General features: G+C 40.4%; 1 protein-coding gene across 4 annotated transcripts in view; it reads right to left on the bottom strand.

Annotated features, from left to right (window-relative positions):
* Positions 1-19680, bottom strand: part of RAPGEF4 (Rap guanine nucleotide exchange factor 4) — a 257949-nt gene that overhangs the window by 101309 nt on the left and 136960 nt on the right. For all 4 annotated transcript variants that reach the window (XM_036744587.1, XM_036744589.1, XM_036744588.1 and 1 more), the window contains 4 exons: positions 16576-16629; positions 16140-16246; positions 10444-10565; positions 8760-8943 (listed from right to left, as the gene is read on the bottom strand). In XM_036744587.1, coding sequence (XP_036600482.1) covers positions 8760-8943; positions 10444-10565; positions 16140-16246; positions 16576-16629 — 467 coding nt within the window. The remainder of the gene's footprint in view (positions 1-8759; positions 8944-10443; positions 10566-16139; positions 16247-16575; positions 16630-19680) is intronic.

The following is a 19680-nucleotide window of genomic DNA, read 5'->3' as shown; positions in this document are numbered from 1 at the left end:
GATGATATAAATACAAAAGTGAAAAAGTCACCATTCTAAGGGGGGGTTACATTTTTATAGTGATAGAAATGTACATATCTAGATTTATTAAAAAAAATCTACAAAATTTATATAAGGAGATTTTGTCAGGGTTGTGGCTCTAGCAACTGGGAACATCGGGAAAAGCCTTGTGGAAAGGGCAGTGCTTGAGCTAAGTCTTAAAGGACTCTGGGATCCTGTTGTCTATAAAGGACAGTAGGGATTCTGAGATAGGAGTAAGGAGAGAACAGAGGCACATATCATTCCAGGCCTGTGGAGCAGACACCGGAAAGGCAAGACAATGAGAAATGGTGTATCATTTATGAAGAATAGTTAAAAAATGTGGTTTGACTAAAACATAGAATATATGAAGGGGGAGTGATGTGTGAAAAGGCTAGAAAGATAAGTTGAGGCCAAGTTGTGAAGGGCTTTAAATATTAAACAAAAGAGATTATATTTGATCTTAGAAGTAAGACAGAGGTGCTGGAGCTTATTGAGAAAGGGAGTGGCAAATGTCAGACCTAGCAGTGTGTACCAGATGAATCGGAATGGTGAGAGTCATGGTAGGTGGGAGACCATTGTAAAAGTCAGTGAGCAATGATGAGGTCCTCACTTGGAGTGGTAGTTGTATGGATGAAGAGAATGGGATAGATGTTGTTGTGGAGGCAGATACAAGATCTGGCCACTGATCAGAAGTGCAGGGTGAGTGAGAATGAGGTGTCAAGGATGGCACCATGGTTACAAATTTCAGTGGCTGGAAGGATGGTGGCACCCTCAACATCAATAGGGAAGTTTGGAAGAGATATGTGAAAATAAAGGGCAAGTGGCTAATTGTTCCTAGAGGGGAATACATTTTGGAGGAAGGATAACGAGTTCTCTTTTCAACGTGCTGAGTTTGAGATGTCTCTAGAACATCCAGCTCAAAATGTCTAACAGGTAGTTGGTGATGTGGAACTGGAACTCGGGAGAGAAAGTAGGGCCAGATAGATTGATCAGGGAGTCATCAACATAGAGATGATAATTAACTCCATGGAAGCCCATGAGTTTACCACGTGAGAAAATGTAGCGTAAGAAGAAAGGGGACCCTAGGGAAGAGCCTTCTGGTATACCTGTGGTTCCAGCATGTGATATGGTTGACAAGCCATGCAGAGACTGAGGAGGAGCAGTCAGATACGAAAGAGAACTCCAAAAGAGCAGTGTCACAAACAGCCCCAGAATGGAGAATACCCAGGGAGAGGGCTTGAGATGTCAAATTTGGCAGAGAAATGAAGAGGTTGAGGATTAAGAAAAGACCCCTGGATTTAGCAATTGAAGAGGTCATTGGGAACTTTGGAGAGGGCAATTTCACTTAAATGATGAGGTCAGCACACAGTGTTTTCTCTGCTTCCTTCTTTAAGCATCATTGTTCCAGCTGGTCTCCTACTTATGACTCCAAATATGTTGTCACCCTACATATTCATTTATTTCCACTCCACCCATGTTTTTTTTGCCCAAAGTGATTAAAAAACAACATAACAACAACCAAATAAGTTTCTTGGAAAAGGAGCCTTGTTTGCATCAATTTTGTATAAGGTAACCTCCCACAGTCTATAAATAATGGAAAATAAAAACTATAACATTCAAAAGCCCATTTTTAGGATGATTCCTCTGTCTCAGGGCTGTAACAGCTGCATGATCAAACTGTCATCATTCTCCAGCATTTGCCCTCACACACCCTCCAGGTCTGCACCTGCAAAATGGGGCATTGTGAACCACTCTGCCTGCCATGGCACAAAAAGCTAATTTCACATTCAAAATGTATGTTTTTTTTCCAATACCAATAGCAACAAGAGCATGCCAAAAAAAATCCCCTGAAGCTCTATTCTGTTTTTTAAACTATAGGACATTCTTTCATAGTTTGACAGATAAAATGCTGCAGTTAATGTAATAAACAGAGAATTTTTCTAAGTAGCCTGTCAAAACAAGTGACACTTTTTTTTTGCTAGCGAGTCTCAGATTCAGAACAATAGGAAGTACCTTTCAAAGCAACATCTTCATTATACAATCAAATTCCCAAAGTAATCTTCTCATCAAAGAATATTGTGTTATTTCTTTCCTAGTAATTATCAGAGTTCTGCAACCTCTCTGTCAGTGGTGACTATTGTAAAATGCAGCTGTGCTGGGTTGAAAAATTGGAGGGTCCTGCTCAGGTCATAGAGTCAATGTATCTGCTATCTTGTTATGTCCTCAGCAGCTGGACAACAAAATGGTGAGTCTTGCCAAGATCTTTGAAGATGTCCTATGTTTTCAGGGTCAGCAGTGAAACACTCAGTGTTGCTTACCCAGGAAAAGTAAAGATAAGAGTGGTGATGCTTCTAACTGAATTTGTCCAAAAGTTTTCATTCCCCTTAAGGGAAATAAATTAGGAATAAATAAACAAATAAATAAATTAGAAAGTCCCTATTCTTACTAGTAATCAAAAGTTGTTTTTTTTTTTTTAAGGATAATTTTGTTTGATTCAACAACCAGTCTGATTACATAAGAACAAGTATCCGGATATGTAGATTGGAATCTTAAGTGCTTTATAGATACAGCTTTATTGTTCTCTTTATTGGTCACTTTCCATTTCCGTTGGACCACCATTCCAATAGATAAATCTGAAACTACTGAATCAAAGTTATAACAGCCAGCACAATTGTATTGCTTTCACTGTTGTATATAGAATGTGAACATGGAACATTCACAATCTTTCCCTACACCCAGGACACTCAGAACCTTACAAAATTGATGAAATCTGGATTTTGATTGGCAACAAAGTGGAACCCAACTTTCAAGTGCAACTATCATTGAAGAATGATAGGATGCAATGGGTAATAAGTCTAAGAGGTATATGATAAAAATCATAATAATAAGTGTATTCTGTCAGCCTACATTTGTTGTATCCAAAGGTTTTTGGTTACACAATGGATTGGTACCAACCCAGGGCCAATTCTATCTAGTAATCTATCTCTCTGCATGAGGTCAGGAACATGTCATTAAATTTCTCAGTGGTTCAATGTGTTTACTTAAAGATACTAATCTTTCTGTGCTATATTAGGCTGGTGAGGTAACTGTAGTTCCTTTGATTATTAATGCTATGATGATGTAGCACAAACTTCATCAAGTTCTGCTGAGGAGATTAGAGCTTCAAATATCAGCCTATATTGGGTTTGTTTGTCTGAGAACTAGCCTAGCTAAGTTCAAAGAGGTTCACTTTAGGGGGTTCAATGGAGGGTGCATGACATGGTGAAAGTTCATTGGATTCAGAAGAAATGGGTTTTAACCCCACCTGTGAGATCTGGGGGATTCATTTTACTTTACTTCACTTTACTTATATTTGGATTGCAAATTGTCTTTCACTAATGATAGTGAAGGTTCTACTTCTATGTCATTGGGAATATGGAGGTCTCCTTGAAGTCTCAAAGTATATATACCAGTGGAACGTAAGATCTGGAAGGACTACCAGTCAGGAAAGCCAGAGTATGGGTCCAGTAGAGAGCTGTCTTGCTGCTGTCCAAGAGCCAGCTAAGCTATGTTTGAGAGTTGTTTCTGTCTTCTGCCTTTCCCTGATTAAAGTACAAGCAACCCCTCTCTCCTAGGGTAGAATGTGCTGGGAGGCTGAAGCAAGCTCCAAGGCCTAGAAGTATTTTCCCCTCCGTAGGTGACCTAACTCTTGTTCCCTACAGGAGCAGGACCTCTGGCATGATCACCCCCTCTTTTCATAGAGAAGCCTAATGAATTTTTAGCCTAATCCTTCTGCCCAATTCCCCTAGTTGAGGAAAAGTTAGGACACTGAGGAAAAGACTAAACTTTTAAGGAAAGAGGAGTATATAGGGACACAGGAAGGCACAGTTCTCTGGCAAGTATTGAGGTACTATCTGCCTTCTTCTGTGTATCCTTCTAATTCCCTCTTCTCAAATAGACACACACGCATGCACACACACTTGTGCACACCCATGGCCTACACAGGCTGATCATGGGAAGGCAGGAGGAGGAGAGGTCTCTCTATGGTCTCTGGGCTGTTCTCTCTCCCTGGATGACAAATTGTGCTATGAAATAGCACCCGAAGGGCCTCTCACTGTCTGAACTTAGGGGACTAGATCACTAGATCGACCTTCTTTTCCAACTCTAGGTCGGCTTGGTTGTACCAGTCCTGGCCTTTCCCCAGGTAACCTGGGGAGATGGTCAAGCTATGCCCCTGCAGGTGTGTGTTCTCTCTTCATCTCTTAGCTACCTTTTCACTAGCTCTACATCACTGCAGCTCCCCTAGGCCCTGGTTCTACCATACCACTTTATAAAGTCCCACTCTTGCCTCCTTCCATAGACAAACAGAGGCTCTTGTCAGCAGCCCTTTACGTTTTCCCACCCTCAGGTAACGTTTTCACTATTGAGTACTTTCTTACACTGGAACAAAGCTCCAGTAGCCTCATCCTGGTTATGGCTTCTACTTTCATGCCTCTTCATGCTGTGAAGGTGACCTTGGATTTTATAAACACACACGCGCACACACACACACGCACACATGCACATGCACACACACCTATTTGTTGCACGTACTTGCTTGCACATACTTGTTTACACTTTGCATTGGGCTGTGAGCTTTTTGAGAGCAAGGATTGTTTTTTTTGCCTTTCTTTGTATCCTCAGCACTTAGAACATTTGCCTGGCGCATAGTGAGTGCATTATAAGATGCTCGTTGACTTGCCTTGGAAAGTAATGTAAAAATGCATCAGACTGGGAAGTTCTATGAAGTTGGGATGACTCTGAGGATGGGCTCAGCCAACACACTCTCATATGAAGACCAGCCTACGTTTAAAGAAGCTGATGACCAGGGACTGAATTAAAGGACAAGGGGAACGTGGCAACTCATGAAACCAACTACTGAGGTATAGGACTGTCATTTGCATTGGCTGAAAAAATACCCACCCTGAAACAAAATTATAGTGCTTTTGATCATGAGGAAGTTTTCACCACTCTGGCTTGGTAAGTCATTGGGAAGAGATTTATGAGAAAAAATAACTATAGCTATAGCAATATGATGGGAGAAAAAGAGGAAAATATCCCAGATGTATGAGGCAGTCTGAACAAGCAAAGACAGAGTTGGAAGAAGGATGAAGAAAAGAGGATTAATTGACTATAACAGAAGGCATTATTTGAAATTATGTGGCACCAACAAGTGAAAGAGGGCCCTTTGGAGCTCATGGGAAGGGAAACAAAGGGAAATAAAAATGATTTCGAGCAGAGGTACCAAACCTGAAGCCCACAGGCTGAAACAACCCCCAAGCATCCCACAAACTCCCCAGTGTATCTGGAATCAAATTAAAATGTAATTGAAAAATATTTAACAAAATAAATGAAAATATTATACAACACAGATAATGTTGATTTGTGGTTTTCTAATTCAACATGTAGTTGCAGGGATCTGTTTCTATCTGAATTTGACATTACTGATTTGGAGGATGACATGGAGCTTGTAGAAAGCTCTGATAGGAGATAAAATAGGATCAACATACACACGCACACACACATATACAAATATATACACACCTATACACATATATGTGTGTATGTATTTATGGGAGGGATCAGACCTATGATGCCCTTGATGTAGGGATTTCCCAGTGAGGAAATGCAAATCAGTTCTACTAAGTAACAGTCACAGAGATTCACTTGCATCACCAGCCTGAGGCCACATAGCCTGTATGTGTCAGAGAGAAGACTTAAGACCAGGTCCTCCTGACTCAGGCCAGTTCTTTTTGCTGTATCTTTTGGTAAATAGATAATCATTTTGGTAGTTGTGGGTATGATTAATTAGAAGGATGGAAATGAAGAGTCTCATAAAGACAACATTGTGACAGTTGGCCTGAGGGATAGATCATCTTGGATCAAGCCCAGGGAATATATGAAGAATACAGTTCAGTAGCCTCGTCTGGGACACACCAATAATAATTGTAGGCCAGACTAGTGATTCAGTGACAACTTTTACATCTGGTTGGCACTGGTTTTAGGGTGGAGAGATGATTTCACTTCTAGCAGGAAAACATCTGCCTGCATGTGGATAGCTTCAGAACAATTTGCCAAATCATCCCTAAGTAGAACACAGCTTAATTAAATTCAACAGGAATTTATTGAGTGCCTACTTTGTGCAAAGCACTGAGGATAGGAAGGTAAAAGAAAAATTATACCTCCCTACCCTTAAGAAACATGTACACAAATAACTGTAATGAAGAATTAGAAAATGATTAAGTAATTAGGAGATGTCAGACAGAGGCACCTGAAAGATTCCAAGAGGGAGGATCCCTTCTAACTGGAAGGATCAAGGAAAACTTCACAGAAAGTCTCCTATTTCCTTTATATTTTTCCCTATGCCTATTCTGGTGCTTCTCACCTAAAGACTCTAATCCATCTTCCACTCAGTTATCAAAGTAATCTTTCTAAAGCTCAGGTCTGAGCACATCACCCTCCTACTTGGTAGGCTCCCTGTCACTTACAGGATCAGACATATAATTCTCTGTTTGGTTTTCAAAGCCCTTCCTAATCTGCCCCACCCCTTAGCTTTCCAGTCTTCTTACACCTTACATACACACACTCTCTGCCTCTCCTGGCCAACATCCCACATGCTTGTGACACTGGCCTCCTCAGTCCTCACTCTAGACTGGCCTCCTTGCTGTTCCTCCTTACTCCAGACATTTTTTTCTGGCTGTCCCCCACACCTGGAATGCTCTCCCATGTCATTTCTGCCTCCTGGCCTCCTTCAAGGCCTAGCTAAAACCACACCTTCTATAGAAGCCTTTCCTGATTCCCCCTTAATTCTGGTCCCTTCCTCCTGTTGGTCATTTCCAATGTATCCTGTATATAACTTGTTTGTACTTATGTTTGCATGCCATCTCCTCCATCTGACTGTGAGGTCTCTGAGTGCAGCTACTGTTTTTTACCTTTCTTTGTATCCTTAGCACAGTGCCTAGAACATAATAGGTGCTTACTAAATGTTTTTTGAGTGACTTGACTGATAGAGGTATGATGGCATAGTGGAATGAGGTTAGACTTGGAATCAAGTCAACCTGGATTTCAATGTCATTGCTCTCTCACTTACATGAATTTGAAGCTATCAGGGACCTCTCTCATAGATGAGGTCCAGGCATGCCAAATGATTTGCTCAAGATTACACAGTAAGTAAGTAGCAGAGTCTAGATTGGAACACAGATCTTTGGGCTCCAAATTCAGTGTTCTTTGTGTGAGAAAACATTGTCTCCCTATTTTGTAGCCCGGTGGAAGCAAGGCAAGCCATCTCATATCTCTGGGCTTCAGTTTCCTCACTTGTAAAATGAAATTGATAGTACTCATTCTAATTGCTTCACAGAATTGTTGTTTTAAAAAGGAGCAGTTTTTAAAATTTAATTTTCATTTAGTCTAAATTTAGCAAACACCAAAAAAGGACATTTCCATATAAAAATAAGAGGAAAAGATTATATGTGAATTTGTATTACATAGGACTTGCCTTTTTAAATATATATAAAACTTCAATGTTAATTTCAAAGCTGTCCTACTTGTCTGTGTTCCCTGCTGAAGTTCCTTCAAATTTCTTCCGTACATATTTTTGAAATGCTTTGATGCCCCTTCTTTCTTTCTTTTCTCTCTTTTTTTTTTTGGCAACTGTATTGCTAATTCCACTCTCTCTCCCTAATTCTACCCCTCCATGAAAATAAAACTAAAATCCTTGTGATAAATAAGCATAGTCAAGCAAAACAAATCCACACATGATCGGTGTCCACAAACATCTCTCTCATCCTGCCACTTGGATCTATCACACTCTGTCAGGAGGCGGGTAGTATGCAAGAATGTGCTTTGTTAAAGTTGTAAAGAGCTATGGAAGTGGGAGCTATTACTGGGATGGGGTTTTGTGAAAAAATATGTGCTAATTGACTTAAAGGATGAATTAATCTTAGATTAATTTAATTCATTCAGACTGACCGAAGTGCACAGTGGAGAGGTTGACCTCAATACTCAGGACTACCTGTATTCCCATCCTCCCTCTTACATAAATGGACTATGTGACTCTAGGTAAGTCTCTTAACCTCTCAGGGCCCCTTGTCAACTTTCTATGACCAAATGGCTGAGCAGTTGCCAGATCTTCCCTGGTGGAAATTAATTTCCTTATGTTGATGAAATCACAGAATTGGATCAAAACCCGAACCAAACCCTGCTAGATCATGGATGAGGATTAGTTTGGATTGTCTGGAATGGATAGTTGGAGCACAGAATGGGGCTGGTGATGGAGTTAATAGGGCAGAGAAGAAATAAATCATGGAGTTGTCCTTTTTTAGTGACTGAAGGCAGATGACCAATTCTGTTCTGATTTAGCTTAGTCTGGTAGCATTAGTGAGGAAAGGATTGGTTATAGCTTGGCACTGGGACAGTCAGTACAGCCCACTGATACATCAGACTAGGAATGGTCAAAGGTAATGAGACCTAGGTACTCAGTACCTGAAGTGGCTAGTGAGAATCTCTATAATTTTAACTAAGTCAGAAGTGAACTGAAGGTGCCAGGTTTAAGACAAGCAGATTAGTGTGCCACAAATCCCATGAATGTTCCTTTGTTCAGTGAGAGGGCAGGGCTTTGGAAATAAATACTTCCTCCCACTCGGTAAACCTTTGTGAGGCCCCCACCCCCAGGCTGCTTAGATAACAGTCTAAAATAGGTCACTTCTAATTTTCTCACTCACGGTTTCCGGAGGATCATCCTCATATGTGCATCAGGTCCCATCTGTGACAGGAGCAGCATGGTGTCCTGCAGCTCCTCATCACATTCCTTCTTTTCTTCCTCGGTTGGCAGAGGGGCATCTTCATGCTCGTCATCCAGAAATCGATAAAACAAATATTTATCTTGGAAATGGTGCTCCTGATCCACTAAGGGCAACATGGAAGAGCGGGATGTCTCCTGTTACATACCTGACTCACAGACCCTGCCTGTTCTCTGCAGGGACACATGGGGTGGCTGTTGCAATTCAATAAAAACAAACGAAACTTCCCAAGCAAGCAGAACCAAATGGCAGCTAAATGATGAGGCTGATACACCCTTCCCATGTCTGCCTTGCCCAGGGTTTTGCAGCTGGAATACATTACCTCGTGTTTGCAGTCATGAGGACCATCTACATCCTATTCTGACACACCTCTCTCAAGGGATTTCCCTAAAATTCACTTTAGGAGCACTTGCCAAATTCTGTAAAACACAGAATGACTGGTAGCTGAGGTCTGAGGATGCTGATCAGTTTGTCCAGTAAGAATTGCTTCTCCTCTGGGTGTACGAAAGGTAGCAAAAAGGTACAATTGTCCTGTCAGGGCTCTCTCTATTTAAAGGATACTAAACTATGATCTGTCATTTTTTTAAAGCACTTACTCCTTCCAGAGTAGACTTTCTTTTCTTAATTTCTAATGTGTTTTACATTTGTGTAAACATTTTCAAGTAAAAATTACAGACAAAGTAGGTCATACTCCTAGAAGGTCCCTATGGAGAAATTCTCACAGTCCAAGCTCTGAAAAAGGCAGGAGTGGGGGGATAAGGGGGGAGGGAGGAGGGAGGAGAATTCTTTCTGCCTTGAAGACCAACAAATGATTTGGATATTGTTTGAGAGTAAGCCCAGGAGACTTCATCACCTACATGTCAGGCATATTTCAGACCCTGCCTGATGGTGCCCCAGCACTGCCAGCTAATAAAGATTAGGTTTACAAATCATCCACAGGCCCTCTGGTGTTGCTGAATGGGCATACTCACTGTTCGATCAGTTTATTGAAAATTTCTTCTTCGCACCAATCTCACTACCTCACAGCAACACCACCCCTCCCCCAGTCACCAAATACCCATCATCCTTGACAATTGATCACATGGGCATAGGAGCCCTGGGTAGCATGTGTTTCTTTGACAAAAGGTTTATGATTTTCAATGAGGTCATACAGTAGGTCCACAAATGGATTCTCTTACACAATGCTGCATTTAAAAGGAGGCTTTTAAATTCATTACCTACTTTTATGTCATCAGCCCAGCAGCAAATTTCATGCTCTTCAGTTGGTCCTACATCAGGATGGCTGTACAATGCTCACAATATAATCACACTATCAATGGACCATGAATACAAACTAATAAACATAACTGGAACTGATGCCCTTGGGTTACAATTTCATTTTCCTTTCATTTATTCTCCTGAGTTAGGAAGGGATAATGATGGAACTCAGCAATCAATATTATCCAGTGGCTGAACTTGTATTCCTAAAAGAAGATGTTAGTTCTGCTGGCTCCCTAATGGGATCATGATTCTTTTTTTTCCCTTCCCATTTGAGAGATCTATGTAAACCCTGATTGGCAATGTAGGATATGCTGTGGATTTTCCAGTAATTCAGTTTTAATGTTACCGTGATTGAGAACACCTTCTTCTAAGAGAACTTGCCACATGCCCACGGCCTGTGCCCGAGAATGAACACATGGAGTTTGCTGTATCATCCAGTCGACCAATTCTGTTCCCACACAGCACTGCCTAAAAAGGGAGGCAAATGAATGCATCAATTAAATACCATTCAACAAACATCGATTAGGCAACTACTGTGTACAAGGGAAGCGCTGGCATGGTGTGGTAGATATAAAACTGGCCTCAGAATTAGGAAGACTTGGGTTCAAGGTTAGCCACTATACTTACTGTCTTTTTGACTAAGGGCAAAACAGTTGCTGAACTGCATTGGTAGAAGGAGTTTACTTACCAGGAGGAGCCTACAGCAATAAAATCACAGGTCTAGACTCCCTCACTACCCTGCCCCCCCAATGTAGTTGGTATTATGCTAAGGACTGAGAATAGAGAGAAAAACACCTGTGCTCAAGTTTATCTTCTATTAGAGGAAAACAGCATTTATATAGATAAACCAACATTAAGTATGTAGGACTGTGTATACATGCACGTATACAAATATATAAATATATACAAATACACACATTTACATATACACATCTGTTTTAGGTACATGTGTATGGATCCATATATATATTATATATATATATGGAGAGATATATAATATATTCACATATGTGTATGTATTTAGAGCATATACTTCAAACAGATATTTGAGTGCATATATATATATATATATGTATATACATATACATGTATACACACAGATATACAGTATCCCAAAAGTCTTAGTGCAGTTTTAACCTTTGATAACTAAAGTAATATTTAAAAATAATTTAGTAATAAGCTTTAATAGCTTAAAACTGCACTAAGACTTTTGGGACATCCTACGTACACATACAAAATACTGAGGGGTAGAGAGAATTAACATTGGGTAGGGGCAGGGATCAAGGAAGGCTTCATGTAGGAGATGATACCTGGTCTGAGTCTCAAAGGGAGGTAGGGATTCTAAGAGACAGAGGAAAGAAGGTAGAACCCATTTGAGTTCCTTGAGGGCTGGCCCAGTCTTCTCTCTCTCCATGCTCTCTCTCTCTGTCTCTCTTTAATCTCCAGTGCTTAGCATGGTGTCTGGCTTAATAAGTGTGTTTAATACAAAGTGCTTTATAAATGCTTACTGATTGAGGGATGGACAGATCATTCCAGGAACAGGCATGTTGGACAGCCTATGCAAAGACATAGAGGTAGGCTTTTGAATATTGCCTATGGGGAATATTAAGTAGGCCTGATAAGTAGAAATCAGATTATTAAAATAAGTTAGTAAAAGGAAGTCTCTCCTTCCCTTCCCCCCGTCACTTTAAATTACTAATGTGGAGAAGTTCAGTGCGATATATGTGATATATCTCACTTTCTGAAACTCTAGCTAACCAGACCCCCAACCCCACCTCAAAGCAATTATGAGAAAACTCTGGAAGTAATAATACAGGCTAAGTGAAGCAACATGAAGAACCAGCTCTATTCTGAAACTTAAGGGCAGTTAAAGAAGCACTATTATCTGGTAGTCTAATTGCTAGGAAGAGAGGAACCAGTACTTAGACAAGTCCAAGTAAAGCTCTATGTAAAATGGAAGAAGCCAAAGTGCCAATTTATTTCAGCTGGGAAGGACCAGGATGAAAGAGTGAAGGTTTGCAAAGCCTCATGAGCTACTCAGATGAAAGATGCTGTACAAGTAAAATTATGCAGCACTTTATGTTTTCAAGTAATAGTACTTGTCTTCCTCACGGGGGAGGGCAGGGTTTGGGAGAAACAACTAATTAGAGATGATGCAAATCACTAAAGAAAAAAAAAGTTCTGTGTAATGAGGACTGCCACTTTTACAGTGCCTTTCATCAGAAGAGCTCCAAATGGCTTCTGTACATTTATTTACTCATTAATTCCTAGAATATCCCTGTCTCATAAATGGGAAGTAGAAATAGGCCAGCTTCCCCCACCACTATTGATAAGAAATGCAGGGATCACTCTTGGGATTACCACAAACCCCACAGGCTTTTCTTCCATCACTGGCCAAGAGAGACCAAAATGAATGTTGGTCCTACTGATCATTCCAGTGAGCATTAGAACAAAAGAGATAATCAGAGAGCTCTTGGATGCCTTTCTGTACTGACGTATCGCAAGCAAATCTCAAGGACGCTTGGACGCCTCCCTTGGGAATGAGACCTGCTACATTACCCTGGGACAGCTCTGACTTCTTCACTGTGCTCTAGGAAGCTCATTATTGGAAAAACCTCATCATCTTTCAAGATGCCATTAGCCTTAGCACTCCACCTCCCCACTACCTTCTGCCTATCTTATTGAAAGGTGGAGCCATGAACTCCAAAACTGCCGTGGAGTTAGCGTCAGGACATCTAATCTCACCTGGCAGCAATACTCTGGTACATCTCTATATTCTCCATCATGCCCTTCACAGTCCTGCCACCTTGCTTTTCAGCTCCCTTTGGTGTATTTTTTTCCTGCTATTAGATTATAAGCTCCTTGAGGGCAGACTGTCTTTCTATGTTTGGTTTTTGTATCCCCAGTGCTTAGCACAGTGAATAGCAAATAGTAGGTACTTAATAAATGTTTACTGACTATTGACTAAATGTGACTAGAAAATGTTCAGGCCCAAAGGAAGTTCACTATTTGCATGGACTACACTCCTTAAAGAGAATGGATCAGTTCCAAGATCCTAGCAAGGCTTTTGATTATCTGTGATAAAGTCCCAGGAGAGTGTTATGAATGTAACAGGTTAGAACTAAGGAAAAGAATTCTAGGTTGGCAATTAGAAGAACTGTCTCCTTTATTTGCCACTAACTAGCAGCATGACCTTTAGAGAATCATTGAGCCTCTGTAGCTCCCAGGCACATCATCTTTACAAATTAAAAGGTTGTTTAAGATGTTCTCTAAGGTCCTTTCCAGCCCTAGGAGTCTGTATAGTTTTATGAATTTATATAGAAACCCTCAGCACTACAAACTTGGAGGCAGTTCAGATCTAGAGAGGGATTCCTGGGAAAGCTAACTGCATTAACAGGCGTCGATAGGCAATGAAGCATCCAGAATGGTGAGTGATACAGAGGACCCAGAGTCTTTAAAATGTCTACAGGGCTTGAGAATAGGAGGTAAGCCCCGCCCCTGTGTGGGGTTCACCTCCTTTATATATTTGACTATGCCAGGGGTTCACAACCAGGGGCCATGGACTTTTGTTTTTTGATACATTTTGACAACAGTACTTTAGCATAGAGACAGCAGGTGGCACAGTGGATAGAGTACTTGGCCTGGAGTCAGGAAGATTCAGTTTAGTGAGTTCAAATTCGGCCTCAGACACTCAGTAGCTGTGTGACCCTAAGCAAATCATTTAACCCTGTTTGTTTCAGTTTCGTCACCTATAAAATGAGTTGAAGAAGGAAATGGCAAACCATTTGAAGAGTCAGGCACAACTGAAACAACGGAATCACAACAATTTTGGTATAAGTAGTTTCCTTTTGAATCCTATGTATTTTATTTGATGAACTTAAAACATTATTCTGAAAAGGGATCCACAGGCTTCACCAGAGAGGGGTCCATGATACAAAATAGGCTAAGAATACTTGGATTATGCTTTCATTGCTGCAAAAATGGGACCTAGGTACTTCCCAAGGTGATGCTCTTTTTAAATATAGACTCAATTCAAAAAAGCATTTATTAACTATCTAATGTGTTCAGAGACACAGTTCAGTACTGTGGATACAAAGATGAAATGAGGCACACAGTCCTGCTCCTCAAGTAGTTTAAATCAAATACATTGAGATGATGTCTCTCCTAATCACATGGACAGTCCTCTACCCTTTAGTAATTAGATTGAGAGACAAAATCGGACCCAGCTACAATGGGACTATACAATGGGAGGAAGGCAACAAGCATTTATTAAGTACCTGCTGTGTGCTAAGTGCTTTACAAATATTATCTTATTTGATCCTTACAACAACCCTGGGAGGCAGGTGTTATCATCATGTCCATTTTATAGTTGAGAAAACGAAGTGACTTGTCCAGGGTCATATAATTGATAAGTATTTGAGACTGGGTAAGTTGGGCTAGTGAAAAACTTATGATACTCTCTGCCAGGTCCGTGTCACTTAGAGGAAAACATGGAATAAGGGCAAATGTGTGTGTGTGTGTGTGTGTGTGTGTGTGTGTGTGTGATGTTTGTTCTTCCTGTTGCAGGAAGGAGAAAATTAGCACCAGGAACACCTACCCTTCCAAAAAGTCAGGAATGGTTGTTAGTGAAGATGTGAACTCTCTACCTGTCTCTCAAATCATAGGAAGCCCTCTGCTGCTATCATGGTGACTCTGTGGAGGGGAGGAGAAATCCAAACTATTTATTCCTTTTCTTCTATAGCAGTGAGAATAGTGGAGGCAAGGAACCAAGGTGACAGGATTAGATGTATTGGTTTGATGGAGAAAGATGCTCAAAAAAACCTCAGGGAAGAGAAACTAAGCCTCCTGAGACCCATTCTCTTCATCATTGACATCATTAACAAAGAGAAGGCAAAAATTCCTGCACTCTAGGAGCTTATAATCTTAAAGATCCCCAGGGAAAAATTGTGATCTCTGACTTCCAGTTTTTATTCTCTATTCCCCCCAAAATGTTTTATTTCAATGGGCTTTTCTAGGGGTGAGAGTAAAACATAGAAAAGCATAACCACACTGTTTAAATCAGAAAAAGAAATAGATGACTGCATATCATGGCCTTCCAGCCATGTGAGATTTGGGGAACATCATGATGGCCCAAATAGGCAGAGATAGGCTTCACGAATGAATATTTCTGGCCTGTGTAATAAAAGATCCTATCTATATCTTAAATCTAATGGGGACAAGTAGCTAGACATGTTAAGGTCTTTGCAGTCTTCAACACGACACAATCAATTGCAAAGCAGATTAGCTCAAGAATTAGTGTTGGGCAGCCTTGTTGTTGTTCAGTCATGTCCACCTCTACAGGATCCCATTGGGGTTTTCTTGGCAGAGATACTGGAGTGGTTCACCATTTCCTTCTTCAGCTCACTCTATAGATGAGGAAACTGGGTTAAGTGCCTTTCTCAGGGTCACACAGCTGATAAGTATCTGAGGCCAGATTTGAACTCAAGAAGATGTACCTTCCTGACTCCAGGCCCAGCATTCTATCCACTGTACCACCTAGCTACCCCTTAAGGGGAGCTTAAGCAGCCTTATGAAGAGCTATAAAAAGGTAGGGTTTTTTGTTATTGTTTGTTTGTTTTTAATGCTCAAAACAAGCATGAAAAGTTATACTTGGGAGAAATATTGTGAAAGGCTACCTTAATTTGAGAGATAATAGGGAAAGATAGGAATTCAGGGACATGGTGAGAGGCCTCTACTGCCACCATGGAGGGGGTGTGTGTGTGTGTGTGTGTGTGTGTGTGTGTGTGTGTGTATGTGTTTGTGTGAGTGACTGGGAGCAGGGGGAAGGGAACGAGAAAGGCGCTTGCCCCAGTATGATGATGACTGCAGGTGCTGTCAGAGATCTTTAAATCTGGTGCACTGAGATAAAGCCCTGGTTGCCTTGTCATAGAATTCTGCCTTAAAGATGTATAGGCATTCAGAAAGCTATTCATTGTAAGAGAGAGGCTACAGCAGTAATGTCAGTCACAGACCTTACTGGATCTTCAGAGGCAGTTCACATACCTGTAAGTCTTCAGATGGTATTTTCTGTCTCTTATCATGTGAGGTGCTCGGGAGAGGATAGCATTTCGTAAAATTTTCCCAGCCCTGAGGATCTTCTCTGAAGGAACCTACATTTTAATTAAGGGGGCGGAAGAATGAAAAATGGGAAAGAGAAAAGGGGATTAAAGAACAGCAAACTGAACAAATTCAAAAGTCACTTTCAAATCTGATCTTTTGGCTTTCTTTCAAGTGAAAGCCACCCACATACTTACAGTGTCCATCTGGACAGCACATAATAATAAATACATATGAGAGAGAAGCCCTAGATACACACCGAACATCTTTAGCAAATACATTGATATTTTCCTCACATATTCTTTGACATACAGACTACCTCGCTAATGTTTACTTTAAATCTTAGACCTTTTAGCTACACAACCCACCTACATTCCATTACCTGGGTAATGGTTTTAGCAGGACGAAGAGGAACGTGAGGTTCTATGAGGGGTGTCTGAAAAATAAAATGTCAAGCAAAAGAAATTTTTAAAAAGTTAATTAAAAATAATTGTGGGCTGGGAGACAGCAAGAAACAGCAATTTCACTAAAACTAAAGAGTTTAATAAGATTAAAAAAAATATAACAGTCTGAGATAAATCCTGCCTGGGAAATATGCATGCTGTGGGCATTCAAAGGGCAAAATTAGACTATTTTATTTGCCAAGATTTAAATAGAAATTATATAAAACATGAGCGAACCAAACAAACAAGAATGATTGGATGTTGGTGTGTTTAAAGTAATGGCAATGAATGCCCACTCAGAAAGTGGCAAACATCAAAGTAGAATAAAAAGAAAAACAAGATAAACATAAAAATAGATTAAAATGCCAAGCCCCAAGGAAATAAATATTGATGGTTTTAGGGAGGAAAAGCAATTTCCTTCTCTTTCTAGAAATCAAGATTTCTAGAAACAGGAAATTCTTTTGAAGTTTTTCAGGGGAGATGAGTCCTCAAATTCCTAGAACCCACTGAAATATCTCTTCTAATAATAATACCTCAAATACACACAATACAATTTTCTAAACATCTTTATCTCCACTCACCCTCACAAGAACCCTGTGAGGTATCCAGAATAGATACTGTTTTTACTATTTCGCAATTGAAAAAAACTGAGGCTCTCAGAGGTTAAGTGAGGGCTGAGATTAGAACCCAGGTCTTCTGATTTTTAGAACAGAACTCATGTCACTACCCTCTACCATCTGATCAAAGAAGAGCAGAGCAAAGTGTAGTCAGTCAAAGGTCCATCAAAAACCCACCAGCTCAGTCCTGTGTCTGCCCCTTCCAGAGGAAATGAAACACCAGCAATTAAGCTTCATTCAAAAAATTATTTCTTACAGCAAAGCCCTGTCTCCACAATCGGAAATCATTCAAATGAAAATGAATTGGTAAGCCTTTCTCCTAGGCCTAGCAAGAGGAATAAATTATCAGCGGAGGGGAATAAAGGTCATGATGAGTTATAAATGCGTCAGGGGTAAACTTTCCATATACATATACACCACTAAATTTTGTGTATGCTGATCCAGCATTAGTAAGATCAAGGGGAAGAAAAATGAGGAATATAGAGAGAAACACAGGTATCAAGGTTAAAGATTTATTTGAACTGGATGAATTCCCAAGTCAACTTATTTATTTAAAAAAATTTCATCATTGTGTTAACATGCTCTTGTGTAACTTGTGTTCTGAAAGTCAGCTGTTCAAAAAATTCAATTCAATAAACATCAAGCGACTACTAGTTGTAAAGCTTTGTCTTGTATAAGCAAGGGGTAAGAATATAAAAAAGAGAAGTAACATAGTCCCGGTCCTCAAGGAGATTACAATCTAAGTAGTGCAGGAGATAAGACATATACATAACAATAGCCAGTACTTTATGTATTATCCTATTTTATCATCATAACAGCATTATGAGGTAGGTAATTTTAGGGATGAGGGAACTGAGTCTGAGAAAGATTAGATGACTTGCCCAAAGTCTAGCTAATAAATGTCTGAGGCAAGATTTGAACTCAGGTCTTCCTAACTCCAAGACCAGTATTCTATCCACTAAGCCGCCTAACACAAATTAGAAAATGTTAAAGGAGAGCTTTATCAGAGTGGCTTGAAAGATTCAAGGAGGGAGGAGTGGTTTCTGCCTGAAGAGATCAGAGAATGTTTCATGGAGGAAGTAACACCTAGTGGCAGCTAGGTGGCGCAGTGAGTAGAGAACTGGCCCTGGAGTCTGGAGGACCTGAGTTCAAATATGACCTCAGACACTTGATACACTTAACTTGACACACAAGCGACCTTGGGCAAGTCACTTAACCCCAATTGCCCTGCTTTCCTCCCTCCAAATAAAATTAAAATAAAAAAAAATCAGAAAGTAACACCTGAACTGGACATTGAAGTATGAAGATTTTTTAGAGATAGAAAAGGGAGAGGACAGTGTCACTTCTAGGCACGTGCAAACATGTGGAAGGGGAAGAAAAGCTGTCCTGTTTGCCCAGAGCCTGGTGTGCATGAAGGAAAGTATGAGAAAAGTGGGTTGTAACTAGTTTGTGGAGGGTCTCAGATGCCAGCTACAGAGTTTGTAACATTTTGTTCAGTACGTAAGGAAGGAGACCTTGGCTGTAAGTCAATGAGAACTCCTGAACAGGGGACTGACTTGACTAGATCTATGCGTTTGGAAGCTTTTTTTGTTAGCAGTGTGAAGCATGGATTGGAGAGGAGAGAGACTGGAGAAAGAGAGATGAGTTAACAGACTATTAAAATAGTTTAAGAAGAGGAAATAAAGGTCTGAACCAGGGTGGTTACAGAGGGAATGGAATAGAGACTATTAATAGGAGAGATCGTGCCAAGGCAAAATAAGCAGAGGTTGGAGATTGATTGAGCACGAGGGGCATGGAAGTCTCGTTGACAATCACAATCAACTTGCAAGCATCTATGAGGTGCCAGATGTTGTGTTAGGCAGTAGAGATGCGAAGGCAGAAATGAAACAATCTTAACTCTTGGAGAGCTTATCAGGGGAGACAGCACATGCATTTATATAAAGATAGATATAAAATATAAGGTAATTGGAGGTGGGAGATGGGAACAGGAAGGATTTGGAAGGTGATGCTGGAGCCAAGTTTTTAAAGAAACAAGTTACTCCAAGATGTGGAAATGAAGAGTATGCACATTCCAACCATGAGAGGTAGCTGGAATGAAGGCATGGAGATAAGAGATGGAATAGAATGTGTGAAGAGAACAAGAAAGCCAAACTGGCAAAGAGCACATTAAGAATAATGTGTAATAAAACTGGAAAGGTTCCTTGGAATCAGGCTATGAAGGGTTTTAAATGCCAAAGAGAGGTCTTGGTATTAATCCAAGAAGTAATAGAAAGCAACCAGAAAGTTGGGAGGAAGGACCAGTAAGATGAAGAGTTCAGTTTTGAACATGTTGAGTTTGCGGTGTTTATGAGACATTCAAGGGAAAATGTCCAGCAATGTGGAAAGTTCTAACTGCACCCATTGATGCCTCAAAGGTCTCTGGGCAAT

Source organism: Trichosurus vulpecula, chromosome 2, assembly GCF_011100635.1.
Source record: "Trichosurus vulpecula isolate mTriVul1 chromosome 2, mTriVul1.pri, whole genome shotgun sequence".
Taxonomy (NCBI): Eukaryota; Metazoa; Chordata; class Mammalia; order Diprotodontia; family Phalangeridae; genus Trichosurus; species Trichosurus vulpecula.
This window is presented reverse-complemented; position numbering and strand designations above follow the sequence as displayed.